This window comes from Muscardinus avellanarius (genome assembly GCF_963383645.1).
Source record: "Muscardinus avellanarius genome assembly, chromosome: 4".
Taxonomy (NCBI): Eukaryota; Metazoa; Chordata; class Mammalia; order Rodentia; family Gliridae; genus Muscardinus; species Muscardinus avellanarius.
In genome coordinates this window covers 81,406,461-81,431,613 of record NC_137789.1, presented here as the reverse complement: position 1 = coordinate 81,431,613, position 25,153 = coordinate 81,406,461, and the positions used below count along the sequence as shown (strand labels likewise).

The following is a 25,153-nucleotide window of genomic DNA, read 5'->3' as shown; positions in this document are numbered from 1 at the left end:
CCGCCACGGCCCGACCCTCGCCCTGGGCTGAGCCCGCCGCCGCGCTGAACCGCAGGTCTCGGAGCGCGGGAGCGGAGCCGGCCCGACGCCGCGCCTGCAGACGAGCCGCGCGCCCGCCCAGGCCGCCGGGCGGGGCAGAGCCGGCGCTCCGAGGGACCGACGCACCTCGCAGCCGCAGCTCGCCTTCTCCCCGGCGCGCCAGCGGGGCGGGCCCCAGGTTCCGGCAGTGGGTTTCTCCGAAGCAAACGGTGAAGAAGGAGCGCGGAGCGCTTTAAGAGTGACACCGCCGTCGCCCCGCCCCTTCCGGTGCATCCTGACGCCACTTCCGGCTCCCGGGCTCGCGGTCGGCTTGAGCGGGCCGGGGCTTGTCTCCTGCTCTGCTCCTCATCCCGGGCGCGCTGGCGGCGGGCTCGCCGAGGCCCAGCCCGGAGGCGTCGCTGAGGACGGCCCCCGAGCCGCCACCATGTGCTGCGAGAAGTGGAGCCGCGTGGCCGAAATGCTTCTCTTCGTGGAGGACCGGGAGGATTGTCAGATCCTTTGCCTGTGCTCCCGGGCGTTCGTGGAGTAAGTAGGAGCGCGGCCCCCGCTGCCTGGCACCGGCGAGCCCGGCTGTGCAGTTGTGACCCACGTGGTTGTGATTGTTCGCTGTAAACAGCCAGATAATTTGATCCTGAGTCAAGGTGATGTTTAAGAAACGCGGAGCCCGCGGGCCGAGGTGGCGCACGCCTGTAATCTCAGTACTTGGGAGGTTGAGCTAGCATTGCAGATTCAAGGCCAGCCTCAGCCTTTAGAAAGACCCCGGGCAACTTAGCTAGAACCTGTAAAAATAAGTAAAATAGAGCTGGGGATGTGCTCGGAGGTAGAACGCCCCTGGGTTCAGTCCTCGGTACCACAAAATGAGTACACAACCCCTCGGATGTCACGGAATCATCGCCTACCGCTATTTTTGTTTTCTATTAATTCTAATTTTGTAGACTGTGGAAAATATGATAGTAGATATGTCATTTCATGTTTCTAGATTGATGAGGCATTTAAAAATTGGAGAAAATGTAAAATGAGTCCGATGCAGCGTCACATGCCTGTAATTCCAGTACTTGGGAGGCTGAGATAGGAGGATCGCGGGTTCCAGGCCAGTGGTGGCAACATAGTAAGGCCTTGTTTCCAAACAAAAAATAAAAAGGGCAGGGGACGCAGTTCAGTAGTAGAACGCCCCTGTGTTCAATCCCTAGTGCCAGCCACAGAAAAACAAAAAATGTAAAATGAAATTTACAACATAAAGTGATTTGTTTTGGTTAACATTTTTTCAAACATTAAAATCGATTCAAGTTCATATGCATTTAAAGTAAAACATCTATTTGAGATAAAATGCATCCGTTTTTGAGACACCCTTATTTGGGGGAAATATTTTAGGAAAATTTACTCCGCATGGAAAATAGCTAATATGTAGAAGGATAAAAACTTAGACGGAATTAGAATCTAGAGATTGTGTTATGTGCACTGAGTTAAGCCATTTGAATGTATTTTTTAATCTCTAAAACAAGTGTATTTACATTGCCCAGATTTCCCATGTTTCTTGTTAGATCAAAATCCTTGTAGAAGTGAAATTTACTTGATAGACATTCAATGTAGTTTAATGTAGTAGGATGTAATTTTGAAGCCTTTTTTATTATGTGTCTTTATGAAGTAATTTGAAAATTAACTCAAAAAGAAAGTAAGCACTATGTTAAATTTAATGTGAAAAAATGCTGTCCCCATTGTAGTCAGGCATGCATAGAAGTATGTATGTCTCAAAGAATACTTTTTGAGCTCCTAACTATCAATAAACTGGTAGGCACTAGGATAACTAGATAGAGCCTGCCCAGTCATACACTGAATTGAATTTACTCTCTAGCAAATGAGATCATTATTCACTGTTGATGTGATTGTAAATTAATGCAACCACTTTGCATATTAGTATGGAGGTTCCTCAAAAGACTAGGAATGGACCCACCATATGACCCAGCTGTACTACTCAGAAAACTAGTGATATATGCACACCCATGTTTATAGCAGCACAGTTCACAATAGTCCAATTATGGAGCCAACTTAGGTGTCCATTAACAGACAAATGGATAACAAAACTGTGGTATATACACACGATGGAATCCTATTCCGCCACAAAGAACAAAATTATGTCATTTGCAAGAAAATGGGTGGAACTAGAGAATATTATGCAGAGATCAATCAGTCTTAGAATATTATGCAGAGATCAATCAGTCTTAGAAAGTCAAGGCTCATTTAGTTTTCTCTCATATGTGGCAACTAGAAAGAAAATAGTAAGCAAAAGCAACTTCAGTTGCCAGGCATGGTGGCGCATGCTTATAATCTCAGTACTTGGGAGGCTGACACAGGAGAATTGGGCAGGTTCAAAGCCACCCTCAGCTACTTAGTGAAGCTCTCAGCAATTTAGTGAGACCCTGTTTCCAAATAAAATATTAAAAATAGGTCTGGGAGTGTAGCCCAGAGGTAAAAGACCCCTGGGATACATCCCCAGTACCACAAAAAAAAAAAAGGAACTTCAGTCAAATAAGAGAAACCATTAGAATAGTAGAAGGAGATTGAGTGAGGTGGAAAGGGGAAAAAGAATGAGAATTAAGGAAGAGTACAGTTAAATAAGGTCATGTCCATACAAAGTTTCACTACCAATCTCACTAACATGTATAAACAGAGGGAAATAACACCATGTAATGTGTGTATGTATGTTTGTATCACTGTGAATCTTACTAAGATGTATACTTAACATGGAACTATTAAAGAAGAGAGATCAGTATTAAGACCTCTAGCTACGTAATTACTTGGTTAATTGTACTTATTAAGGACTATGAGAGAGAAGTACCTGATGCTTTGTGACAACCAAACCTTTCGGCTCACTTGGGTTGTTTGTTTTTTTTTTTTTTTTAAAGAAGTTGGGTTTAATAAACTGAGGATTAAGTTTGTGAGGAAGCATTCCCAGCAGGCTGAACTCTATATTTAGACCTACAGGAAGCAAAAGAAAGCCCATGAAACAGGACAGAATGACTCAGAAAGGGTTGGTGATGTCAACAGAGTCAAACTTTTAAGACTTTGTAGAAAATGTAAGAGGCAAATCATTAAAGACTTGTCTAGGCAAGATTGTATGGCTTGGATCAGTATAAATGAGAAAAGATAGAAGAATGGTTGGAGGTTGGATTGGCTCTAAGGGAATAAAGGGCAGCTAAAGGAAGATAAGGAAGAAATTAGGTAAAGGGTAAATCCCAGTTTCTGGTTTGTATTGCTGCTTTTCATTGATAAGGATCCCTAGAGAATCATGGGTTTGGGTGGGCTGTTTGTTTGTTTGCTTGCCTGCTGGGGATTGAGCCCAGGGGCATTCTACCTCTAATCTACACCCTCAGGCCCCTCCCTTTTTTCTCTTTATTTTGAAACAGGATCTCACTAAATAGCTGAGGCCTACCCAAACCAGGATCCTCCTTTCTCAGCTTCCCAAGCACTAGGATTACAAGGAGGTGCCACTATGCCTGGCTTGAATCACAGGTTTTATTTTGGAGGCAGCAGTAAGGGATATCATGAGTTTGATTTTGTGTATTTTAATTTTGGAGTGCCTATGAGATACGCAATGCTATATGATACAGATATGTTAGTTTGGAGCTGTGGAGAAGTCTGGGCTAGTCTTAAACTGGAGCCATTCACCTTTAGGTAGTAACTGAGGCCATTAATTTTGTGGGTGGGAGGAATTCATCCTTAAATTTCAACTTTTTTTTTTTAACTTAGAGGGAAAAAATGGACTTACTGAAGAGCATGTAGATAGCAAACCCAAATATACTGCCACTGAAGTGTTTTAGTGAAAGAATAGTCAACATTAGAAAGCTTTTAACAAAATGACTGAAAAGAAAGCATTAGAATTGGCGAGGCCCTTTGCAACTCAGTGAGACCCTGTTTCAAAATAAAGAATAAAAAATAGGGCTGGGCATATTTCTCGGAGGTAAAATGCCCCTGGGTTCCATCCCTAGTACCATAGGGGGGAAAAAAAAAAAAAGAATTGGTATAACCACTAGATCCAGTGATGCCTTATTATTTGCTTTACAGTTTCCTACTGCCAGAAACGCTCTTTGATCAAATGCTGTATAGGCACTTTTTAGGAGGACTCTTAGATTTAGAACCTGTCCTTTGGGTCAATGTCTTTAGCATTTCTGGCCCAGCTTTAGCAAGAACCCTGCCAAACCTTTAGTTGGTAACCCCATATCCTTGGTGTCTGACTACCATGGCCTTACCTTAACAAGAATCCTATCCTTAATTTCTCCTCTTAATAATTTTCCATCCACCAACATTACTCATAGCCTGTATATCCCCAGCTATCTTTGCTATATCTATCACAGTTCTGAATAAAGCCTTCCATACCATTTTAACAAATATCCAAATAATTAAAATAGTTTTCATTTAGGCCATCCAGCAACCCCCTGAGATATTCTACTTTATTCAAGTCTAGCCCTGTCGCCTAGTACCGTGACACACTGAAGGCCGCCACGATCTCACCCAGATAAGACCTGAACTCGGGGCTGATGGGTGTTGGCAATCACAAGATATCCAGAAACCCAAAGTGATTGGGTGAAGCCTTAATGCAACATCTTACTGTGGATCACCAAGCTTTTGTGTGTGTGTGGGGGGGGGGGGGTACTGGGGTTCCTGGAAGCCCTTCTACCTCCGGGCTACACTCTCAGACCTATTTTTATATTTTTTATTTGGAAACAGGGTCTCCTAGGCCAGCGCGCGCGGCTGGCTTCGAACCTGCGCGATCCTCCTGTCTCTGCCTCCCAAGCGTGGGGATTACAAGCGTGCGCCACCACGCCCGGCTATCACCAAGCTTTTAATCCTTTGTTGGGGAGTGGGTATTTTGGATAATGTTCTGGAAACTGTTGGCACTATTTTCAGCATAGGCCTAAATAAACTTACTAAAATTAGTATTTAAAGCCAGGTGTGGTAGCCCACACTTGTTATCCTAGTATTTGGGAGGCTGAGACAGGAGAATCTCAGGATAGAGGACAGTTTCAGCAGCTTACACCCTGTTTCAAAGTAAAAAGGGTTGGAGGGAATAATTTGGAGGTAGAAGGCTCTTGGATTCAATCCCCAGTACCAAAAATATGGTGTTTACTAATCAGAAATTGTGAGGAAGTAGCAGGAGTACAGTTCTCAGGTTCTAAAGCATTTGAGAGAAATTTGTACATAAAAATCATCAGATTATCCCCAACAAAGATCAGTCTTATGCAGAAGATTGTGGAAACTGTTCAAGATGAGATATTTTATGCTTTATTTACACAGATGTACATTGAACACTTGTATCTGAAAGAAGTCACACTTAGGACAAAATTAGGTATAAAGAAAAGTTCTGTAAATCTTGTATTGTGCAAACTTCTGCAACTTATTTTCTGCCCTTTAAATTTGCCATTTCCTGGAGGTATAAATGTTGCTTATACGATCACTAATTTAAGTCTTCTGTAAAAATTTCATATATATATATATATATTTCAAATTTTTTTTCCATGCCCTTGTACAAGTATGTGCCATGTGTGTCACCTCTAAATGTGAATGCTGCTTTAAAATTTTTTAAATCAAGTCCAATGTGGTTGCACATACCTGTGATCCTGGGATTTGGGACAGTGAGATGGGACAACACAGGTTCAAGTACAGCCTCAACAATTTAGCAAGACCCTATCTTAAAAAGGTGTGGCTTAGAGATAGAATGCCCCAGGGTTCAATCCTCAGTACCACAGAATAGATTTTGTGTGTGGTACTGGGTACTGAACCAGGGAGCATTCTGCCTCTGAGCTATACATCCAACCCTATTTTTAAATTTGGAAATGGGGTCTCACTGAGTTGCTGAGGCTGGTCAAACCTACGATCATCCTGCTTCTGCCTCCCAGTTACTGGGATTGCGAGTTTGTGCCACCCTTCCTGGCTAAATAAAAGAATTTTAAGGCAAAATTTGGGGCCTTGGGAAAGATTCTAGTTTTGTTCTTCCCAGCACATATTCCACGTACATGGTGCAGGTTTGTACCAAATCTTACATCCCTTTGAAAGCCATTTGAGAGGGTTTTTTCCATGATCATACTAATGTTCATGATGACTTTGTTCAGTTTTTAAACTGCTTGGGATTTAGGCAGTAATTCTTTTTTCTGTAAGTATTGGTATCTTTTATGGTTTAGGCAAAAAATTGACTGCCAAGAATATATTGTAAGAACATGTTACACACAGCTATTTTTTACCCATTTGAGGATGCCAGAGGGAAACTTAAAGTGAGATATCTATTGGCAGAGTCAAGTGTGTGGAATCAATAGCCTTTTGTAAGTTGCATAGTGACTGACATGTTAGGAATAATAGGCACTTTAGAGCTTTCCAATACATAAGGCAGGGAGGTATTTTTTACTGGTATAAAAATGTACAGGCTAGTCTTGGGAATCATATAGGTGTAAGTTAATTACTAGAAGAGATCTAGTAGTTGGGACTGTCCATCATGGTCCAGAAAATAGCATAATGCTAAGGAAGAGTTAGCATTTTTATTTACTAAGTTATAGATGTGAAGTGGTAAAGGTGGCTAGAATAGATGTGTTGATATGTGATGTATTAGGTTGCATAGGCATACTTTTCCTAGTGCTTGTTGATGGGGATTGAGCCTGTATTGATTGCTAATAAAGGCAGTATTAATCACTAATAAGAACAGACATCCATACTTAAGCAGAACAATAAAATATTTTTATTTTATTTACCTTGGTTAGCTAAAATTTGACTGTTAGTCCAAGTACAATGCTGAGTTTATAGACACTGGCACTATTCTTACAAAAGAATTATTCAGACTCATATAAGTTTAGACTAAATTAAAATATTAAAAAGGCAAGCTGTATTAACCCAATACTAATTACTATAAAATAGTTAAAGCCCTAAAAACTTCATACTTAAAAAGGGCTATATTCTGTGCCGGGCGTGGTGGCGCACGCTTGTAATCCCCGCGCTTGGGAGGCAGAAACAGGAGGATCGTGCACGTTCGAAGCCAGCCCCGCGCGCTGGCTTAGGAGACCCTGTTTCCAAATAAAAATGTAAAAATAGGTCTGGGAGTGTAGCCCGGAGGTACAAGGGCTTCCAGGAACCCCAGTACCACCAAAAAAAAAAAAAAAAAGGGCTATATTCCTGTATCCTTTTTTATAAAACAAGCTTTCAGCTAGGCGTGGTGATGCCTATAGGACAAGTACTTGGAAGGCTGAAACAGGCAGAATCAAGGACAGCCTCAGCAAGTAGTGAGACTCAGCAACCTAAAAAGACTTTGTTTCAAAATAGTGCTGGGGGCTATAGCTCAACTGGAAAATGCCCCTGGATTTAGTCCATGCCACCACACAAAAAGCAAGTTTCCAGATAGTGACTTCTGACAGATAAGAGATAAGGGTACTGTGAACTTTTTTAAGGACATAGGTAAACAATACAAGGTTTATACTTTTAGAGTTAAAAAAAAAAAGTGGACTTATGGCACATTTTGGTCAGTGATGTCAGACCTGTCCTGAGTATGAACAAAGAAGGCTAACAAGGCTTACACAGCAGAGAGAACAGGCCAGCCCCGTGCTTTGGTGGGAAAACACTGGCTAGCTGGATAGGAGGGACACGATAATAAATTCCTATAGAACTGTATTTTCAAAGGCTCATTTTCTGACTTTCATTGCTCTATCTCCCTTCCCACTTCTGCCTGTAATAATAAAACCTTGCTTAAGCCACACACAAAAAAAAAACTGATCGTTCCTCCTATGTTTTAACAATTAGTAATTATAATTATAAATGCTGCCGTGTATCAGGAACTATGCTAAATATTTTATATATGCTGTTAATCCTTACAACAGGATGGGAAATATACTATTTCTGTACTATACATGAGGAAAATGTACTAACAGATTACTTAGTTCTTTAACCTTTTTATTACTTAATCTATGCTGACTTTAGCTCTTTTTTTCCTTCTAAGTTTATATTTTGATTTATTTCAATATGGACTGCCTAATTTGTTCCACAGGGATCGAAAATTGTGCAATTTGGGATTAAAAGGCTTCTACGTCAAAGGCAGTGGCAACAATGCAGGTAGTAAATTATAAAACTATACAAACCTTTTCTAAAATGAGCCATAATACCATATTAATTTATGTATAATTTTTCACAATATTAATTTGCTAATATAAACTATAGCAAATAATTCTATATGTGTGAATGTATATTTGTATATATATTGTGTGTTTAAAACATGGTTCTATCAAAACAGATCTTTTCATTTTTCTGTAGCTCCTGTGTAGGCTTGATATTACTTCTTTTGTCCTGTATAGCATTTCTCCCTAAGTTGTTGCCATTAGATAAGAATAGACTAGAATTTGAAACATTGAAAAATAGAGAACATGTAGTTTCTTCATCAAAATTTTAGCCAGGCACATGGTGCATACCTGCAATCACAATACTTGGAAGGCTGAGATAGAAGGACCTCAAATTTGAGGCCAGCCTCAGCAACTTACAAGACTTCTCAGCAACTTAGACCCTGTTTTAAACTAAAAAGTAAAATAGCGCTGGCAGTGTAACTTAGAGGTAGAATGCCCCTGGGTTCAATCACCAGTACCAAAAATATAAATATACTTATGTAAAATGATTCAGGATAAATCCCTAGCCATTATTCTGAGAGGCTGCCACTGAATCAGGGTTACCTTTTCCAATAACAAACAGAATTCAGTTTATACATTGAGCCTCACTTTGGTTTCTCTCAGAAAACCCTACAACATTGGTCCATGTTGTTGCTGACGGGCTCAGTCCTGTTGGGGCGCGAGTTCACTCGCGGCCGGGAGCCTCAGAAAGATGGGGAAGGATTAGAGTGAAGTTCTGCAGCCTCTTGTCTGCAGCGATTCTTTCCCTTTAGGGACTGAATTTTCTTTAGGTCCCTAAATGACGACGCTTTGGAAAGAACCTGAGGTGGACAAAGGCTTTTTGAGCCAATGACACTTTATTACAAAAACCCCAAGAAATTTATACCCTTCACCAGTAAAGTTAATAATAAGAGAAAAAGGGGGTGGGTGTCTTTCAGCTGGCTGTTGGCCTTCGAAAGATTAACTCCTGATCCTCTCCAAGGTCTCTCAGATAAGCAGTTTCAGGTGGCAACCTCCCAGAATAAACTGGCATAGAAGGCTTGGGAGCTTCTCGGGGAATCTTCTTTAACTTTTCCTGGATCTTTTCATCTTTTGGGCTCAGTTTATATAGCAAGTGTGGGGAAATGTGGTGATTCAGGTGGATGTGATGGAGTTTCTTCAAGGTGTTGGCATCTTATCTTCTAAATCTGAAAGCTTAAGCATACTCACAACAGTTTGGCAGACAAAATACCACAAACAACACCACAAGGTTCTTAGTTTTAATTGTCAGATGTATTTTCTTAACTGCTGAGCACTCTTCTTTAGACAACAAGCCTATTAAAAGCCTACTCATTTTTAATAATCCACTTCCCTATCACAAACTCTCTGCAGCCTGCTTTTAACTTTCTAATTCCTTTTTTTCCCAGTTGGGACTTTTTTATGATAAGTTCTTTTTCATGCAAAAATGCTTTTCTTACTCTTACGGTATTTCCTTTTCTTCATACATATATATTTAGAACGTCTGTCCTTTATTTTGTCATATTTATTTCTAACCATGCGGCCAGTCTCCCTATCTCCAGGAATGCTCACACTGAGGTAAAAGTCAACAATCTTTTTCCTTGGGTCTATTGTATTTGGGCAGCTAAGTTGTTTATCAACTAAATTGCTTTAAGGTCACACACAAGGTTTTTATCTTTTCTGTCTCTAGGCAGGATTTCAAGGGTAAACATTTACTTTGAACTGAGCTACTTTACCGGAGTTAATGGCTTAACCTAAATTAGTGATAGAAATGAGGGTCGGAGGCCATTTGTGATATTATCACAGCGTCTGAGTTCTGGCCAGTTTTTTATTATTTTTGAGCAGAGCCAAGGACGTTTAGACAAATTATTAGAGAATTTATTTCCACGGACTCAATTTCATAGTCCTGATCTCACATCACTGGAGCAATTCGTGTAGAGAGTTAAAAGGAATCATTACCAAGAAAATAATAGTCATGAAGGGTATCTAAAAGTGGGGGGTACTTTGGCCAGAGACGACACCTCCTTCTCGGGGCTTGTTGCCGATTAACTATGTGGAGTGGGGTCTCAACACATAGATGCCGAGGCCATGTGAAGAGACCTTTTATGTTTCTAGATAGAGACAAAACTTCAGCATGGAGTTATAAGTACAGTCTATCACAGTTATCTTGGAAAATTCTTTAAATCTTTAAACACTGGGACAAATCACTATCTCCTCAGTCACACACTGGATGAATCTGTGTTTGGGGTTTTGGTGCTATGCTATACAAATAAGGTTCCCATGAACATGTGGCTCCTGCTAAACTTAAAGTAGACACAGTAAGAGAGAAACATAACAACTGAGTCATGTTCCCCATTTTGCTTTCTGCTGTGCTTTCAAAGATTCATTGAGTGAAATAACTCTATAGATAGGGTATCTTCACTCTATAGATAGGGTATCTTTTCCTTTCTTTTAGGAAGCTGTTTTATAGAATTTGCACATGCAAGATTTCTTTTTCATCAGTCTCTAGTTTTGCTCTGTGAGATTACTTGCTCTGTTACAAGTTGGAGTGCAGCATCACTAATTGAATATGCTAATATATAAAATGATTTTTGTTTTCTCACATTTTAAACAGCTAATAGAGCACTTGAATGGCATTTTCTAATTAGTGGTGTATACACAACTCTTAGCCTATTATGGTAAAATAAAACTTGTTATAATAGTTTTCTTATAAGATCTAGAATCTGGGAGCTTGAAAGAATTCCAGTTTTGTGGGTTCAAACTTTTAAGCAGAATGCTCTGATTAAATCAGTTTTCCACAGAACACCAGGACCTAAATCCCTGTTGAATTAAAGTGTCTGTGGCAGGTATAGCCAGACAATACATTGCCTCTTGACTTTTCACCAGCTGTTATTATATTAGTCCAAATTATTGTCAACTTTTTATTTTTTAAAAAATATCATACCATTTGCAGGACTTTAGGCAAATCATGTAATCACTCTGGACTTTAGGTTCTTTCTTAAAAGAAGGATGAGAAAACCTGCCTCTAAGTTTTCTCTAAAACTAACCAGCAAATGCTGTCTGTAGGGGACCACACAACAGAAGACGAGGAAAGTGGTCCTTGCCATAGCACTGCAGAATCGCCCAACAACAAAGGCGTAGGCCTTGATGAAAGTGAGCTGGATTCCGAAGCTGAACTCATGAGAAGTATGGGACTGCCACTTCAGTTTGGTGGGGTCTCTGCACACAAGAATTTTGAGGTAAGGATTAATGCACTTTTGTTTATTTTTTCTTTTGGTACTAGGGATTGAACCCAGGGGCATTCTACCTTCAAGCTAAACCTTCATCCCTATTTAATTTTTTATTTTGAAACAGGATCTTGGTAAGTTATTGACTCTGGCCTCAAACCTTCAATCCTCCTGTCTCAGCCTCCCAAGTAGTGGAATTATGGACATGCATTACCATGCCTAGCTTATTATGATTTGATTATGATTTGATTATTTAGTTTCTTCATAAAATATCCTAAGGAACTTTTTAATCATAAATCAAATGCATTCATAATTAAAGCACTTTCTCTTTTTGTAAATGTGCTCTTTTTGTAAGTTAACTAAAATGGCAAGTTTGATATGTTCCACGTGTGACTTTTCTTCTTTTGGGAACTTAACTACAAGTCAGTTGTTTTTGTAAATAAAAACCCAGGGTAGGGGTTTGAGAATATTTTGTGTAATTTAATGTCAAAATAGTCTTGGATTCTACTCTTTTATAGTTTATGAAGTACATTTTTTTTCAATTTACTATTTTTTTGATACAGGTGTCTATGAATACTAGAAATAAATTTAAAGTAAAAAAGAAAAAGAGAAAGAGAAAACTTCAAAAGACATACTTGAATGAAATTATGCGAGAATCTCAGAGAAAAGAATCTGAAGAAGATGACATTTCCCTCTCAGATGATCCATGTTCAGTTGATCAGTATGAGAATGGCAGAACGTGTGAACTTCAAAGCAAAACAAACATTGAAACAGAAGATCCTCCTGTTGAAAATACATCATTGCCAAAGCTAGAAATTACAGAGAATTGGGAAAGATACTGGAATGAACATGGAGGAGAACTATTATGGCAAAGCTGGCAAGAAAAACATCCAGATCAAACTTTGTCTTCTGAACCTTGGAACATTGCTGATACAAAAGAAGAATGGGAGCAACATTACAGTCAACTTTATTGGTATTATTTGGAACAATTTAAGTATTGGGAAGCTCAGGGTTGGACTTTTGATCCCTCACAGAGCTATGATACAGAAAACTGTGCATCTAAAACAGAAGTTGACAGTAAGAAAGATGAAAATAGCATGAAAGTGGATTTAGTATCTTTTCCATTCTTACCTCACACAGTTGATAAAGAAAGCTCTGGTTCAAGTGATAAGGACCATAATGAAATACTTGATGGAATCAGTAATATTACTCTGGGTTCAGAGGAAGCAGAACACAGACAACTAGATTCCTCTGTAAGTGGTGATGGAAAGCAAAGTGAAGTTAGCAGCAGGAAAGAGTGCCCTGCCTCTGGCCAAAGTGACCCAGGTAACAGAGAAACCAAGGAAAGCAGCTTACCTGGGAATGGAAGCTCAGGCCAACCAGCTCAAGGTAAGATTAGCCAAATTTATTCAGCTAAGTAATGGCTAGCAAAATGGATCGAGTTAGCAAGTAATTTCCACTAGTCTTTTACAGTAGAGTTAAAAAAAAATCAACTACCTTTCATAGTATATTAATGAAAAAAAATGTAATCCGTTTTATATTTATCCTAAGTAGTTTAATGCTTTTTGTATTAGTAAAAATGTTTGCAAAGGGTCATCAAAAATATTGCTCTCTCCTCTTTTATTTTGATGGCCAGTGAAGAAAAATTTGGAAATTTCTTAAAATTTAATTTAGGTAGAGCTTGAAACTTTCACAGTTTTAAATCAGAGCAAATGAGTTAGTGATTGAGAACATTCATTTGACATTAGGCAAATATTAGCACCATATGTAGAACTCATTCAAGACAAGGGAAGTATTCCACTATAGAGAATGTCAACATAAATGTTAATTTATGACTGGAAGAACTGATTTCAGGATTCTCATCAATAAAATACCCAAGCCGGGCATAGTGATACATACTTGTAACCCTTTCATCTGGGAGACTGAGACAGGAAGATTGCAGTTTGCAGACCTTCTCAGCTACTTAGTGAAGCTGTTTGCAACTTAGTTGACTCTTGAAAGATATTTTTTACAAATAAAATAAAATGTAATATGCAAACTGAGGCAATTGTCAGGACTGGAGAAAGCCAATAAAAGGGGCGTTAAAAGAATTTCAGGATAAGCTGGGTATCTTGGCCCATGTCCATAATCCCAGTACTTGGGAGGTAAAACAGGAGGAGAGCAAATTTGAGACCAGCCTTAACAATTTAGCAAGACCTTGTTTCAAAATAAAAAGGGCTAGGGTATAGCTTGGAGGTAGAATGAACCCAAGTTCAATTTCTAGTACCACACAGAAAAAAGAATCTCAGGGTAGGGTGAGATGAGAATGCTCTTGCTAAGAGGTTCTTATAACTGATAGCACCAAAAAAATGGGAGAGGGGGATTTTTTTAATATTCTTTTATTGGTGCATTATAATCTCACATCATAATACTTACTGCCCTCACCTGCCTCTTTGTCTCCCCCTATCCCCATACAGAGTACTGAGATTGACATTGATATTTTCACATATATACACATAGCCAATGGTAGTAATTCCTTCAATGACCCTCACTCTTGCCTTTCCGTTTCCCTTAGACCACCTTCCTGGCTCCACTGAGGTTTTTCCTCCATTATCTGAAATACAAGAGGGGGAAATTTATGACTTGAATTTCCTAGTCTCAAATCTTTGGTGTTTGATATTTTTCTGTATTCTTACAGTAGAGCTTAACCTTTGTAGAGTCCTCTCATTTCTTTCTGTTTTGGTGTTACTTTCATCCTCTTCTGTCTGATGATTTTGTGTTAGTCTTCTGGTACTCTCCTATACATACTGATATGTTTCTGTACTTATTTTGACTATAAAATGTGTAATGTATTGGCCTCCTTGTTACTGCCTAATGTTGAGTCTCCCTCATCTTCCTACTTTTTCCTTTTCTAAATAGAGTCAACCTCACAATCTCTGCCTTGTATAGCTTAGTTGTGTGTATAAGCAGCCATTTCAGTAATATACTCCAGCATGTCTGCCATCAGGGTAGATTTTAGGGATTTCAATTTTTATTTCGATTTTTATTTTATGCTTATAATCCCAGTATTTGGGAGGCAGAGACAGGATAGCAGTTCGCTGACCGCCTCAGCTACTAGTGAGGCCCTTTGCAACTCAGTGAGACCCCATTTCAATATAAAGAATAAAAAATAGGACTGGGGGTGTAGCTCGAAGATAGAATCCCCCTGGCCTTCATCTCCAGTATCGTAAAAAAAAAAAAGAAAAAGAAAAAGAAACAAACTGCAAATTATATATTTCTGTGTTGCTGTTCTCCTAAGTCTGTTCCTACACAGCCAGAGTTTTCTGCTGTCCACCCTGCAAATACCTTTCCCCTTTAGTCTCACCCAGTCTTCAGTCTATTGAAATATAGAACAAAGAGCTGAGCGTGGTGGCGCACACTTGTAATCCCAGCATTTGAAAGGCTGAGACCAGAGGATCACGTTTCGCAGACAGCCTCAGCTACTTAGTAAGGCCCTCTGCTACTTAGACCCTGTTTTGAAATAAAGAATAAAAAAAACAGGGCAGGGGATGTAGCTTGGAGGTCAAATGCCCCTTGGTTCCGAACATCCCCAAACCCACACACAAAAAAAGAAATATAGAACAAAGACAGGTATGCCTCAGTTGGAGCCACCCCAACTATAAAATATATATATATATATTTATATATATATATTTTATATATATATATTTATATATATATAAAAAATATATATTTTTTTTTAAACAAGTCTGGGAATGGAACCCAGAGGCATTCAACCTCCAAGCTACACCCCTTGCCCTATTTTATACTTAATTCTTTATTTTGAAACAGGGTCTCACTAAGTTGCAGAGGGCCTCACTAAATAGCTGAGGCTGTCCGCAAACCACAAACCTCCGGTCTCAGCCTCCCAAATGCTGGGATTACAAGCATGCACCACCATGCCCAGCTAAAAATATAATTTTTAAAGGTAATATTCATCTTGATTACTTCCATTATTAGTATAAGATCTTTTTTTGTGGGGGTGGGAGGGCTACTGGGGGTGGAACCCATAGGCTTTCTAACTCCGGACTGTACTCCCGGGCCTATTTATATTTTATTTGGAAACAGGGTTTCACTAAGTTGCTGAGAGCCTCACTAAGTAGCTGAGGCTGGCTTCAAACCTGTGTGATTCTCTTGTCTCAGCCAAGCGCAGGGATTATAAGCGTGCGCCACCACGCCCAGCTCTAAGATCTGTTTGTTTTTTGTTTGTTTGTTTTTGGTGGTACTCGGGTTCCTGGAAACCCTTCTACTTCAGAGCTACACTCCCAGGCCTATTTTTTTATATTTTTATTTGGAACAGGGTCTCTTAAGCCAGTGGAGCTGGCTTCAAACCTGTGCTATCCCCCTGTATCCGTCTCCCAAGCACTAGGATTACAAGTGTGCACCACCACGACCAGCATTTTTTTTTTTTTCCAATACTGGGGATGGAACCCCAGGGGCATTGAACCTCAGAGCTACACACCCAGCCCAATTTCTTTAGTCTTTTTATTCTTTTATTTATTTATTTATTTATTGGTGGTACTGGGATTCCTGGGAACCCGTCTACCTCCAGGCTACACTCCCAGACCTATTTTTATATTTTTATTTGGAAACAGGGTCTCTCAAGCCAGCAAGGCTGGCTTCAAACCTGTGTGATCCTCCCATCTCCGCCTCCCAAGCGCAGGGATTATAAGCGTGCGCCAACACGCCCGGCTCAAGATCTCTTTTAAAGACAAATACATTTACTTTGTAATGAAGGGAAGTTTTTGTTGTTGTGGTAGTGGTGGTGGGTTTTTTTGTTTTGCTTTGTTTTTGTGGTACTAGAGATGGAACCCAAGGGCTTTCTACCTCTAGGCTTACTACTCCCAGATCTATTTTATACTTTTTTTGGAAACATTCTCACTAAGTTGCTGAGAGCCTCACTCAGTAGCTGAGGCAGGCTTTGAACTTATGTGATCCTCCTGTCTGAACCTCCCAAGTACTGGGATTACAAGCATGCCACCATGCCCGGTGGAAGTTTTTTTGTTTCGTTTTGTTTTGTTTTAATCAATGTGATCAGGCTCTCTTTAGAATAATTTTGATTAAAATTTCTTTAAGAATGTGATTCCCACAGCTACCTTAAAGGTAACTTTACAGGTTAATTTGTATAGGTCTACACAGCTAAGAAGTAGTTTTAGTTTGTGCTTTTTTTTTTTTCTTTTTGGTACTGGGGGTGTAACCCAGAGGCTGTCTACTTCCGAGCTATGCTCCCAGACCTATTTTATATTTTATTTGGAAACGGGGTCTCACTAAGTTGCTGAGAGCCTCACTAAGTAGCTGAGGCTGGCTTCAAACCTATGCGATCCTCCTGTCTCAGCCTCCCAAGCGCTGGGATTACAAGCATGGGCCACCACGCCAGGCTTAGTTTGCTTTTTAAAGTACAATCATTCATCACTTAATGAGAGGGATAAATTCAGAGAAATATCCATCATTAGGCAATTTCATTGGCGTGCAAATATTAGAGTGTACCTTATCTAAAATAGTTAAAACATCACTAGATAATATAATCTTATGAGACCCCCATCAGGCACACAAATATGTAGTCTTAATACTGACCAAAAGGTCATTGCCCAACACACAACTATATAATTATTAATCATGGAAACTTTGACACCTTTTAGATATAACTATAATTTTTATTTATTTTTTGCTCAGATTCTGCATGTAAACACACAGATAGATGTAGACTGGTACTCTCCTGGATCACACATAAAGGGCATTGTAGAAAAGTCACAAAAAGGTTTTAATTGCCTTTGTAAATAGAAAAGTTACCAAACCAAGGTGAAAATCTACTGCAACATATCTGCCCCTCTAGAGTCACAGGAGTCTTCAGGAGCAAACATAAGCAAAGATAAACCGTACACCAATGGGACTGATGGAGATGAGGATGAAGATCCCCCCGAGCACAGGCCCACCAAACTCAAGAGAAGGTAAGTTGCACGTTACCTTTTTCTGAAATGTGTCAGCATTTGTGGACATCCATGAGTGACTGGTTATTAAATGCTCATTACATGGACAACACTAATCCTCTAAGAAGAGGTGGGATATTCTGGTAAGACCCTGCACTTTTGGACTCATGATCAAAGCCTCCTCTGCCATGCACAAAATCTAAATATATTTCTTAATTTCTCATTTGTAAAAAAAGACCAGTTTCCTGTTTGTGAGATCATTAGATGGGCTGAAGCCAGAGCTGATATTTAGTAGCTATCAATGGATTATAACTGTTAGATAATAAGTATATAACCCCCTCAACAGTTCTAGTGTTTTCTCAAATGTCTGGATAGATATTATCCCAGATTTTTATTGTTGAAATAAACCTTAATCTAATGCTATCACTGAAAGATGGAGAAAACTATTGAGACAAAGAAACGTACCTTCCTTAGAGTTGCTATGTGATAACAACCACTCTAAAGAAATGACTCAGACCAACTCTATCCAAGGCAGCACTCTCTGTATGCTACCTATACATGTAATTAAGCAATAGCAAATAATGTAAGGTACAGTGTAAATTAGAATGTAATCAAATGCCAATGCTGTAGATAAGAAGGGAAGGATGGGTCATTACAGAATTAGGACCTTGGCCAGAAGCCTTTGATTTCTCTAATAGGATATGAAGTACTTCACATAAGATTTTTGTGCTCCATATACCTTCTAATGAAATAGCAACTTCTGGAGGCTTAGTAGCTTAGTGTAGAAAAGCAGTCTCTACCATAGTCCCTTTCCATGGTATACATTTTTATTAATTTCCTGTTAGCCAGGCATGATGGCACACACTTGTAATCCCAGCATTCAGGAGCCTGAGACCAGAGGATCCCTGGTCACAGATAGCCTCACCTACTTAGCGAGGCCATTCACAACTCAATGAGACCTTGTTTCAAAATAAATAAACAATAAAAAATAGGGCAATAAAACAATAAAAAATAAATAAACAATAAAAAATAGGAGGTAGAGTGACCCTGGGTTCCATCCCCAGTACCGCAAAAAAAAAAAAAAAAACCATTTGTTCTTCCAAGATCTTAGAAACTGTGAATGTTACATTTCTCGGTCCAAATAAGTACTCAAGAAAATATTCAATGAGCTTAATTAGAAGGAAACTTTGTAAGGATTATTTCTCACCATTTTTGTTTACTTAGTATTTTGGCCCAGGTAGTCACAGTTTCTAAAAGACATCTAACAGGTAGATTCTCCTGAGGTATAAATGTCACTTTTATCACAATATTATTCTTCCTAATGGCATTTTTTCTTTTAAAATCTTTTGGGTCTCTTTTAAAATGTTTTGGATACTTCTCAAGTGTTTCTGTGTTTGTTATTAAGGTAAACCTTTAGGGAAATCACTCTAGGAAATTAATTTCAGGCTGTAGCATTTACTGGTATTTTTTCAAAGTGGAAAGATACATAATCATACCATGTCCATGAATAATCACTTGACATGGTTTAAAATTTGAGTGCTTATTACTATGTCCACACACCTCAGAGTACTTGAAGTCATTTAGAAAATTCAGATTAAAGTACTCTTTTGGCCTCTTTCTCTTGGTTCCATATTGAACTCAAGTTGGAAGAGGGGAATCCAATCTCAAAATGGAGGGAAAACTGCCCGGTCACCTCCAGCCCCACTCCTGCCATCGCCACGAGGGGAAGGAAGACCATGATCCAAAGGAACCAGCGTAGTTGAGGGAGCTGTTTATTAATGCGCTCAGCTTTGAAACAACAGATGATAGTTTAAGGAACATTTGAGAAATGGGGCACACTCACAGATTATATGGTAATGATAGAACCCCAAACAAAACGTTCCAGGGGCTTTGATTTTGTGACTTACTGTTGTATTGAAGAGGTGGAAGCAGCAATGTGTGCTCGACCCCACAAGGTTGATGGGCGTGTAGTAGAACCAAAGAGAGCGGGTCCTAGAGAGGATTCTGTAAAGCCTGGTGCCCGTCTAACATTGTTAGTGGTATTAAGGAAGATACAGAAGAATATAATTTGAGAGATTACTTTGAAAAGTATGGCAAAATTGAAACCATGGAAATTAAAGAAGACAGAGTGGGAAAAGAAAGGATTTGCATTTGTAACTTTTTTTTTTTTTTTTTTTTTTTTTTTTTGGGCGGTACTGGGGATGGAACCCAGGGCCTCAGGGCCTTTCTACTGCTGGGCTACACCCCCAGCCCTATTCTATAATTTATTTGGAAACAGGGTCTTACTAAATTGCTGAGAGTCTCACTAAGTAAGGCCCTTTCTAAACAAGAGATGTAGCCTGCTGGATCACAATGAGGTCATGGAGGCAAATCTAGAAACTAGGTCATGGAGGAAACTTTAGTGGAAGAGGAGGTGATGATGGTGGAGGTGGTGGCAGCAAAGGTAGCTATGGAGGGGGTGATGGTGCATATGATGGATTCAGAGGTTATGGCGGTGGTCCTGGTTAGAGTAGTCAAGGAGGTTATGGTGGTGGAGGGCCAGGATATGGAAACTAGGGTGGTGGTAGAGGAGAATATAATGGTTACAACGAGGGAGGAAAATTTGATGGTGGGAACTATGATGATTTTGGAAATTACAATAAACAACAGCAGTCAAATTGTGGACCCATGAAGGTGGGGGGATTTTGGTAGATGAAGCTCTAGCAGTCCTTATGGTGCTGGTTATAGATCTGGTGGTGGATATGGTAACATGGTTTTAAAAATAGCAAAAGAGAATGAATGGGGTGGTGTCAGGAAAGCTGCAGGCTACTTTGAAACAGTCGTTTTAGTTCCAAGTGCATTAGAGGAACTATAAAAGTCTGCCACAGAAGGAAAGATCATCCATGATCAGAAAAATTACTGCAGCTTAAACAGGAAATCTTTCTTGCTTAGGACTGTCATAGCCACAGTTTACAAAGAGTATAGCCACTGATTAATGCAATGTAGTATCAATTATATGTACATTCCTGAGGTTGTTTATCTATTGTAGCTTTTTCTTTTTCTTTTCATTACATCAAGTATATTGTCCTGTATATTGTGGTAGTGGTACCAGGAATAAAAAGTTAAGGAACTTTTAACTTTTCAAAAATAAATAAATAAATAAAATACTTTTACTGTCTTCCTGGATTTGTGATTCTGAACTATGGTTGATTATAGATATTTGCCTGAAGTGGTGGGCTTTGGAGGTGTTAATGGCTTATCACTATTTACTTTTTTTTTTAATTATTGTTTAGCCATGAACTGGACATCGATGAAAATCCAGATTTAGACCTTGACGACAATGGTTCCCTTCTGGGATTCAAGCATGGCTCAGGACAAAAGTAATTATTCGTAAAAATTATCTTCTGGAAATCACTACTCCTGCTATCTTAAAACCTTTTACTATTCATATAGAATACATACATTATAAATAATACTATATTTAATAGCATTTGAGGTGGTATAATTAAAACACTAAGTTTTTAGTAAGAAATGTGAGATATTGCTGTACGTTTGATGTAGTCACTATTCATTCACTTTTCACTTCATAGCAATCCAGTGCCATTCCATTTCATAGATGAAGCAGCTGTAGACCACAGGTTTGGGCTTGGTGAGGATCACATCATTATATAAAATAGGTCTGGGAGTATAGCCTAGCTCTTAAAACTTCTGAGCATGGTTTTCACTTAATGCCTCACATATCTATCCCATGTACATCTAAAAGCCACACCAAACATGCCATATAAAGTTCAAATCTGCAGTAACCTTTTTTTTTTATTATGAAAGTAATAAAACAAAAAACAGAAATGACAAATAGAAAATAAATTTTGTTTCCAAATCATTCCTGGAGTTTAATGTCATGTATTCTTCCAGATATACTCACATGCAGCTCTATGTTTGTGGACAAGTACCGTGTGTGTTAGAAGTGAGATCGTGCCATACACTCTTTTTTTTTTTTTTTTTTTTTGACCTTGGTGCATTTGACCTCCAAGCTACACCCCCTGCCCTGTTTTTTATTCTTTATTTTGAAACTGGGTCTCACTGAGTTGCAGAGGGCTTCACTAAGTAGCTGAGGCTGTCCACAAACCGTGATGCTCCGGTCTCAGCCTCCCAAATGCTGGGATTACAAGCGTGCACCACCACGCCCAGCTCCATACACTCTCTTCTGTTCTCTTTTCTCCTTCAGCAATTGTGGACAATCTTCTGTGCCAGTACACACAGCGTTTGCCTAATCTTCCAGTGAGGGCATCCTAATTAACAGCATGGAAGTTGTTTCCTAAGATCGCCTTTGTGGTCATTCCAGGTTACCGGACACATTAGTCCTTTTGTCTCATGTTACTGAAGAGTATTCCATTGTGTGGATGTACCAAAATATGTTCAGCCATTCGCTTATTTGAAGGGCATTTGAATTGTATGCTATTACAAATAAAGTTGCTATGAACATTTTTATATATAAACGTAAGCTTCTCTGGTATCAAACACCCAAGCCTTAAATATATAGGAAGTTTAAATAAGTAGGTAGTTATATTAGAACAACTGGCAATTTCATCTCAGTTAAAAGAAAAGCTGAACTGATTAGACATGCAGACTAAAGACATACTATGTGTGTCAGCTTATACCAGTGATCTAAATCAAGACTAGAATCTTGTTTCTAAGAGTTTTGACCTCATGTTCTATTACCTATAAGTTCAGTAGGAAAAGGACTTGGGGAAAGTCTCACATTATAATGACATATAAATTCACTTCAAATTAAAAATTCAAAAGTACATGTTAGCCCAGCACTCCTATAATCTCAGCTACTCAGGAGTCTGAGGCAGGAGAATTGCAAATATGAGAACACCTGGGCAACTTAGTGAAACACTTATCTCAAAATAAAATAATAAAGGCTTATGATGTAGCTCAGTGATAGAATGCTTGCTAGCAAGTGCAAGGCCCTGGAGTCAATCTCCAGTACCAGGGAGGGAAAGAGTTCATGCTAATAATTATAATATTATAAATAGTTTCTAAAGTTATCTCCTTTAGATAATTGATAGTTCCAGTTTATATAATCATTTAAAGCTGAAGATAATAAAGGTAAGCAAGAGTTTATTGCTATGCATATGTAATTTTATTTGAGAAACTTGTGTAATTCTTGGGTAGTAAATACTCATAGAGATCTATTTTGTTATCTAAGACTTAACATTATCCTTCTATTTAGAGTGCCCATTTTTACTTAAAAGAGAAAGGTAAGATTACTTTTGTTACAAAGAAGTTTATAAGAAGGCTAGAAGAGAGAATTTAATGAGGCTTGATATAGTCAAAGAAGGTTTCAGCCGGGCATGGTGGTGCACGCTTGTAATCCCCGCGCTTGGGAGGCAGAGACAGGAGGATCGTGCAGGTTCGAAGCCAGCCGTGCACGCTGGCTTAGGAGACCCTGTTTCCAAATAAAAATGTAAAAATAGGTCTGGGAGTGTAGCCCAGAGGTAGAAGGGCTTCCAGGAACCCCAGTACCACCAAAAAAAAAAAAAAAAAAAAAGAAGAAGAAGATGAAGAAGAAGGTTAAGGTTTCATAGCAGATACATGTTTCTTTTAAGATTGGGAAAACTCAGATGCTTAGACCAGATTTTCTCCAAAATCATTTGGATAATAGGGATTTGTTTCATTTGTAAGCTTAATAATCAAAGTTACAAATTTATTGGTCACTCTACCCTAATAATACAGTAATATAGACTGAACATTTTCAGATATGTGTTATGAGCCTTGGCATAGCTTCATCTGAGAAAATTTCCCTAACAATGGGATACATGTCTTTGTCCTTTATTGCAGTCTACTTTCTGCTTTATAATTTCTACTTTCTGCTCTATGTTAGAAATGTTACTCTTACCTTTTTTGTTTCACAATTGCTTTATAATTAACATAAAAGCTAAGCCATAAACTCTTTGATAGCTTGTACTTGATTTTATCATTATGACTTAAAAAGAAAAAAACCAGTGCTGGGTGTGGTGGCGCATCCTTGTAATCCCTTCGCTTGGGAGGTGGAGACAGGAGGATCGCGCAGGTTCGAAGCCAGCCGCACTGGCTTAAGAGACCCTGTTTCCAAAAATAAAATAGTATAAAATAGGTCTGGGAGTGTAGCCCGGAGGTAGAAGGGCTTCCAGGAACCCCAGTACCACCAAAAAAAAAAAAGTAAAAACCAAAATAGTGCTACTAGTAGCAAAAAAAAAAAAAAAAAAGATGTAACTTGATAGTTTTCTTCTCTTTTCCTATAAAAATATTCTTCTAGAATGAGTCTTTTCTTTTTTGTCTGGTCACAGATACGGTGGAATTCCAAATTTCAGTCATCGGCAGGTCAGGTATCTAGATAAGAATGTGAAACGTAAGTCAAAGTACCTGGACATGCGCAGACAAATAACGATGAAAAACAAACACATCTTCTTTACTGAAGAATCAGAAAAACCATTTTTGAAGAAAAGCAAAGCTCTGAGTAAGGTATGTATACAATTTTTAGACTTTAGACAGAATCATATTTTGTGAGCTCAACTCCTTAAAAATCATTGATTCAAATGAGAAGCTTGTTTCTATAAGATATAGAGTGTCTATAATTCTTTTCTCCTTGCTTTTTGGAAGCAAATATTGTGTAAACTAGATACGAAAAAAGGAAGTTGAGGTAATATGAAAAGGTATTTGAAAACTATATATATAAAAGTGTCTAAGAAGATAAAGAAGTCAAATTGCCTTGCTAGTAACAGACAAGGACAAGAGGAAGATCTTATTGGTTCTAAACTAAGTAGGATTCTGTAGTCTAAATTCTGACACAGCTTTTATTTAAGCCTTAGTACTGTAAACCTTAATTCTGAATTCATCCAGAGATAATTAGTCACACTTTGAAATAACAAGCTCATACCAATAACATGAAATACAAGGCCAACTTCCTGATTCACATTGTAACTTAAGATAGTCATATCCCCTCTCTCTGACTTACCTGCCATCCAAGAACCTGAGAAATAAAAGTAATTAGAAGATTGCTTGATGTGATGAGTTATCCTTTTACCTTCCAGGAAAAGAAAAAGCACCTTCCACTCAATAGAACCTGGGTATCAGTCATGTCACCAGCAACTCTTTAGGGCAGGAGAACATAATCTCAGATACCCAGATGACTTCATTTTACCCTCAGGTTACATCCTTTCTAACTTCAGCCTACATGCAAATCATTCTACAAATTTCTACCTGATTTTATTTTTAGTTATTTTATTTTTAGTTAGCTTAGTTAGTTGCTGGTAATTGTTTTTTGTTGTTGTTGTTTTGTTTTGTTGTTTTTGCGATATTAGGGATGGAACCCAGGGGCATTCTACCTCTGAGCCCTATTTGTTTATTGTTTTTAATTGTGAAATATTAAATGTTTAATTTGAACAAAACTTCAAATTAACATCTTTTGATTTTTTTTAAGGAATATTGGACAATTTTTATTTTTTTGCACAATGTTTTATTTAACCTACAAGGGAGTTTCTTTTTTTATTTTTATGTGGACTATATTGATAATGGCATACATTCACACAGTGCTTGGTGCCCTCTTCCTCTCCTACCCTTTCTTTCTAACTTTGTTGAGGTTTTCCCTCTTATTCTTTATTTTGAAACAGGGTCTCACTGAGTTGCAAAGGGCCTCACTAAGTATCTGGGGCTGTCTGCGAACCATAATCCTTCTGTCTCAGGCTCCCCAGTGCTGGGATTACAAGCATGCGCCACCATGGCAAGCAGTTGCTGGTAATATTTATTTAACATTTAGTAGCTCTGGTCATATCTGAAACAGACTGCCTAGTAG

At 38.8% G+C, this 25,153-nt stretch overlaps 1 protein-coding gene and 1 pseudogene across 3 annotated transcripts in view; both read left to right on the top strand.

Annotated features, from left to right (window-relative positions):
• Positions 1–463: 463 nt before the first annotated feature.
• TGS1 (trimethylguanosine synthase 1) overlaps positions 464–25,153 on the top strand; it is a gene marked incomplete at both ends in the record, with an annotated part of 48,218 nt that continues 23,528 nt past the window's right edge. Inside the window, 7 exons of one of the 2 annotated variants that reach the window (XM_080695339.1) lie at positions 464–564; positions 8,060–8,124; positions 11,232–11,404; positions 11,956–12,781; positions 17,244–17,358; positions 20,610–20,696; positions 23,649–23,823. In XM_080695339.1, coding sequence (XP_080551465.1) covers positions 464–564; positions 8,060–8,124; positions 11,232–11,404; positions 11,956–12,781; positions 17,244–17,358; positions 20,610–20,696; positions 23,649–23,823 — 1,542 coding nt within the window. Of the gene's footprint in view, positions 565–8,059; positions 8,125–11,231; positions 11,405–11,955; positions 12,782–17,243; positions 17,359–20,609; positions 20,697–23,648; positions 23,824–25,153 lie in introns of those variants that run through there. The other variant, XM_080695340.1, reaches the window with a different exon arrangement.
• Positions 19,007–19,496, top strand: LOC308261926 (heterogeneous nuclear ribonucleoprotein A3-like; annotated as a pseudogene). Its single transcript has one exon. The product of its transcript is annotated as a heterogeneous nuclear ribonucleoprotein A3-like (transcript).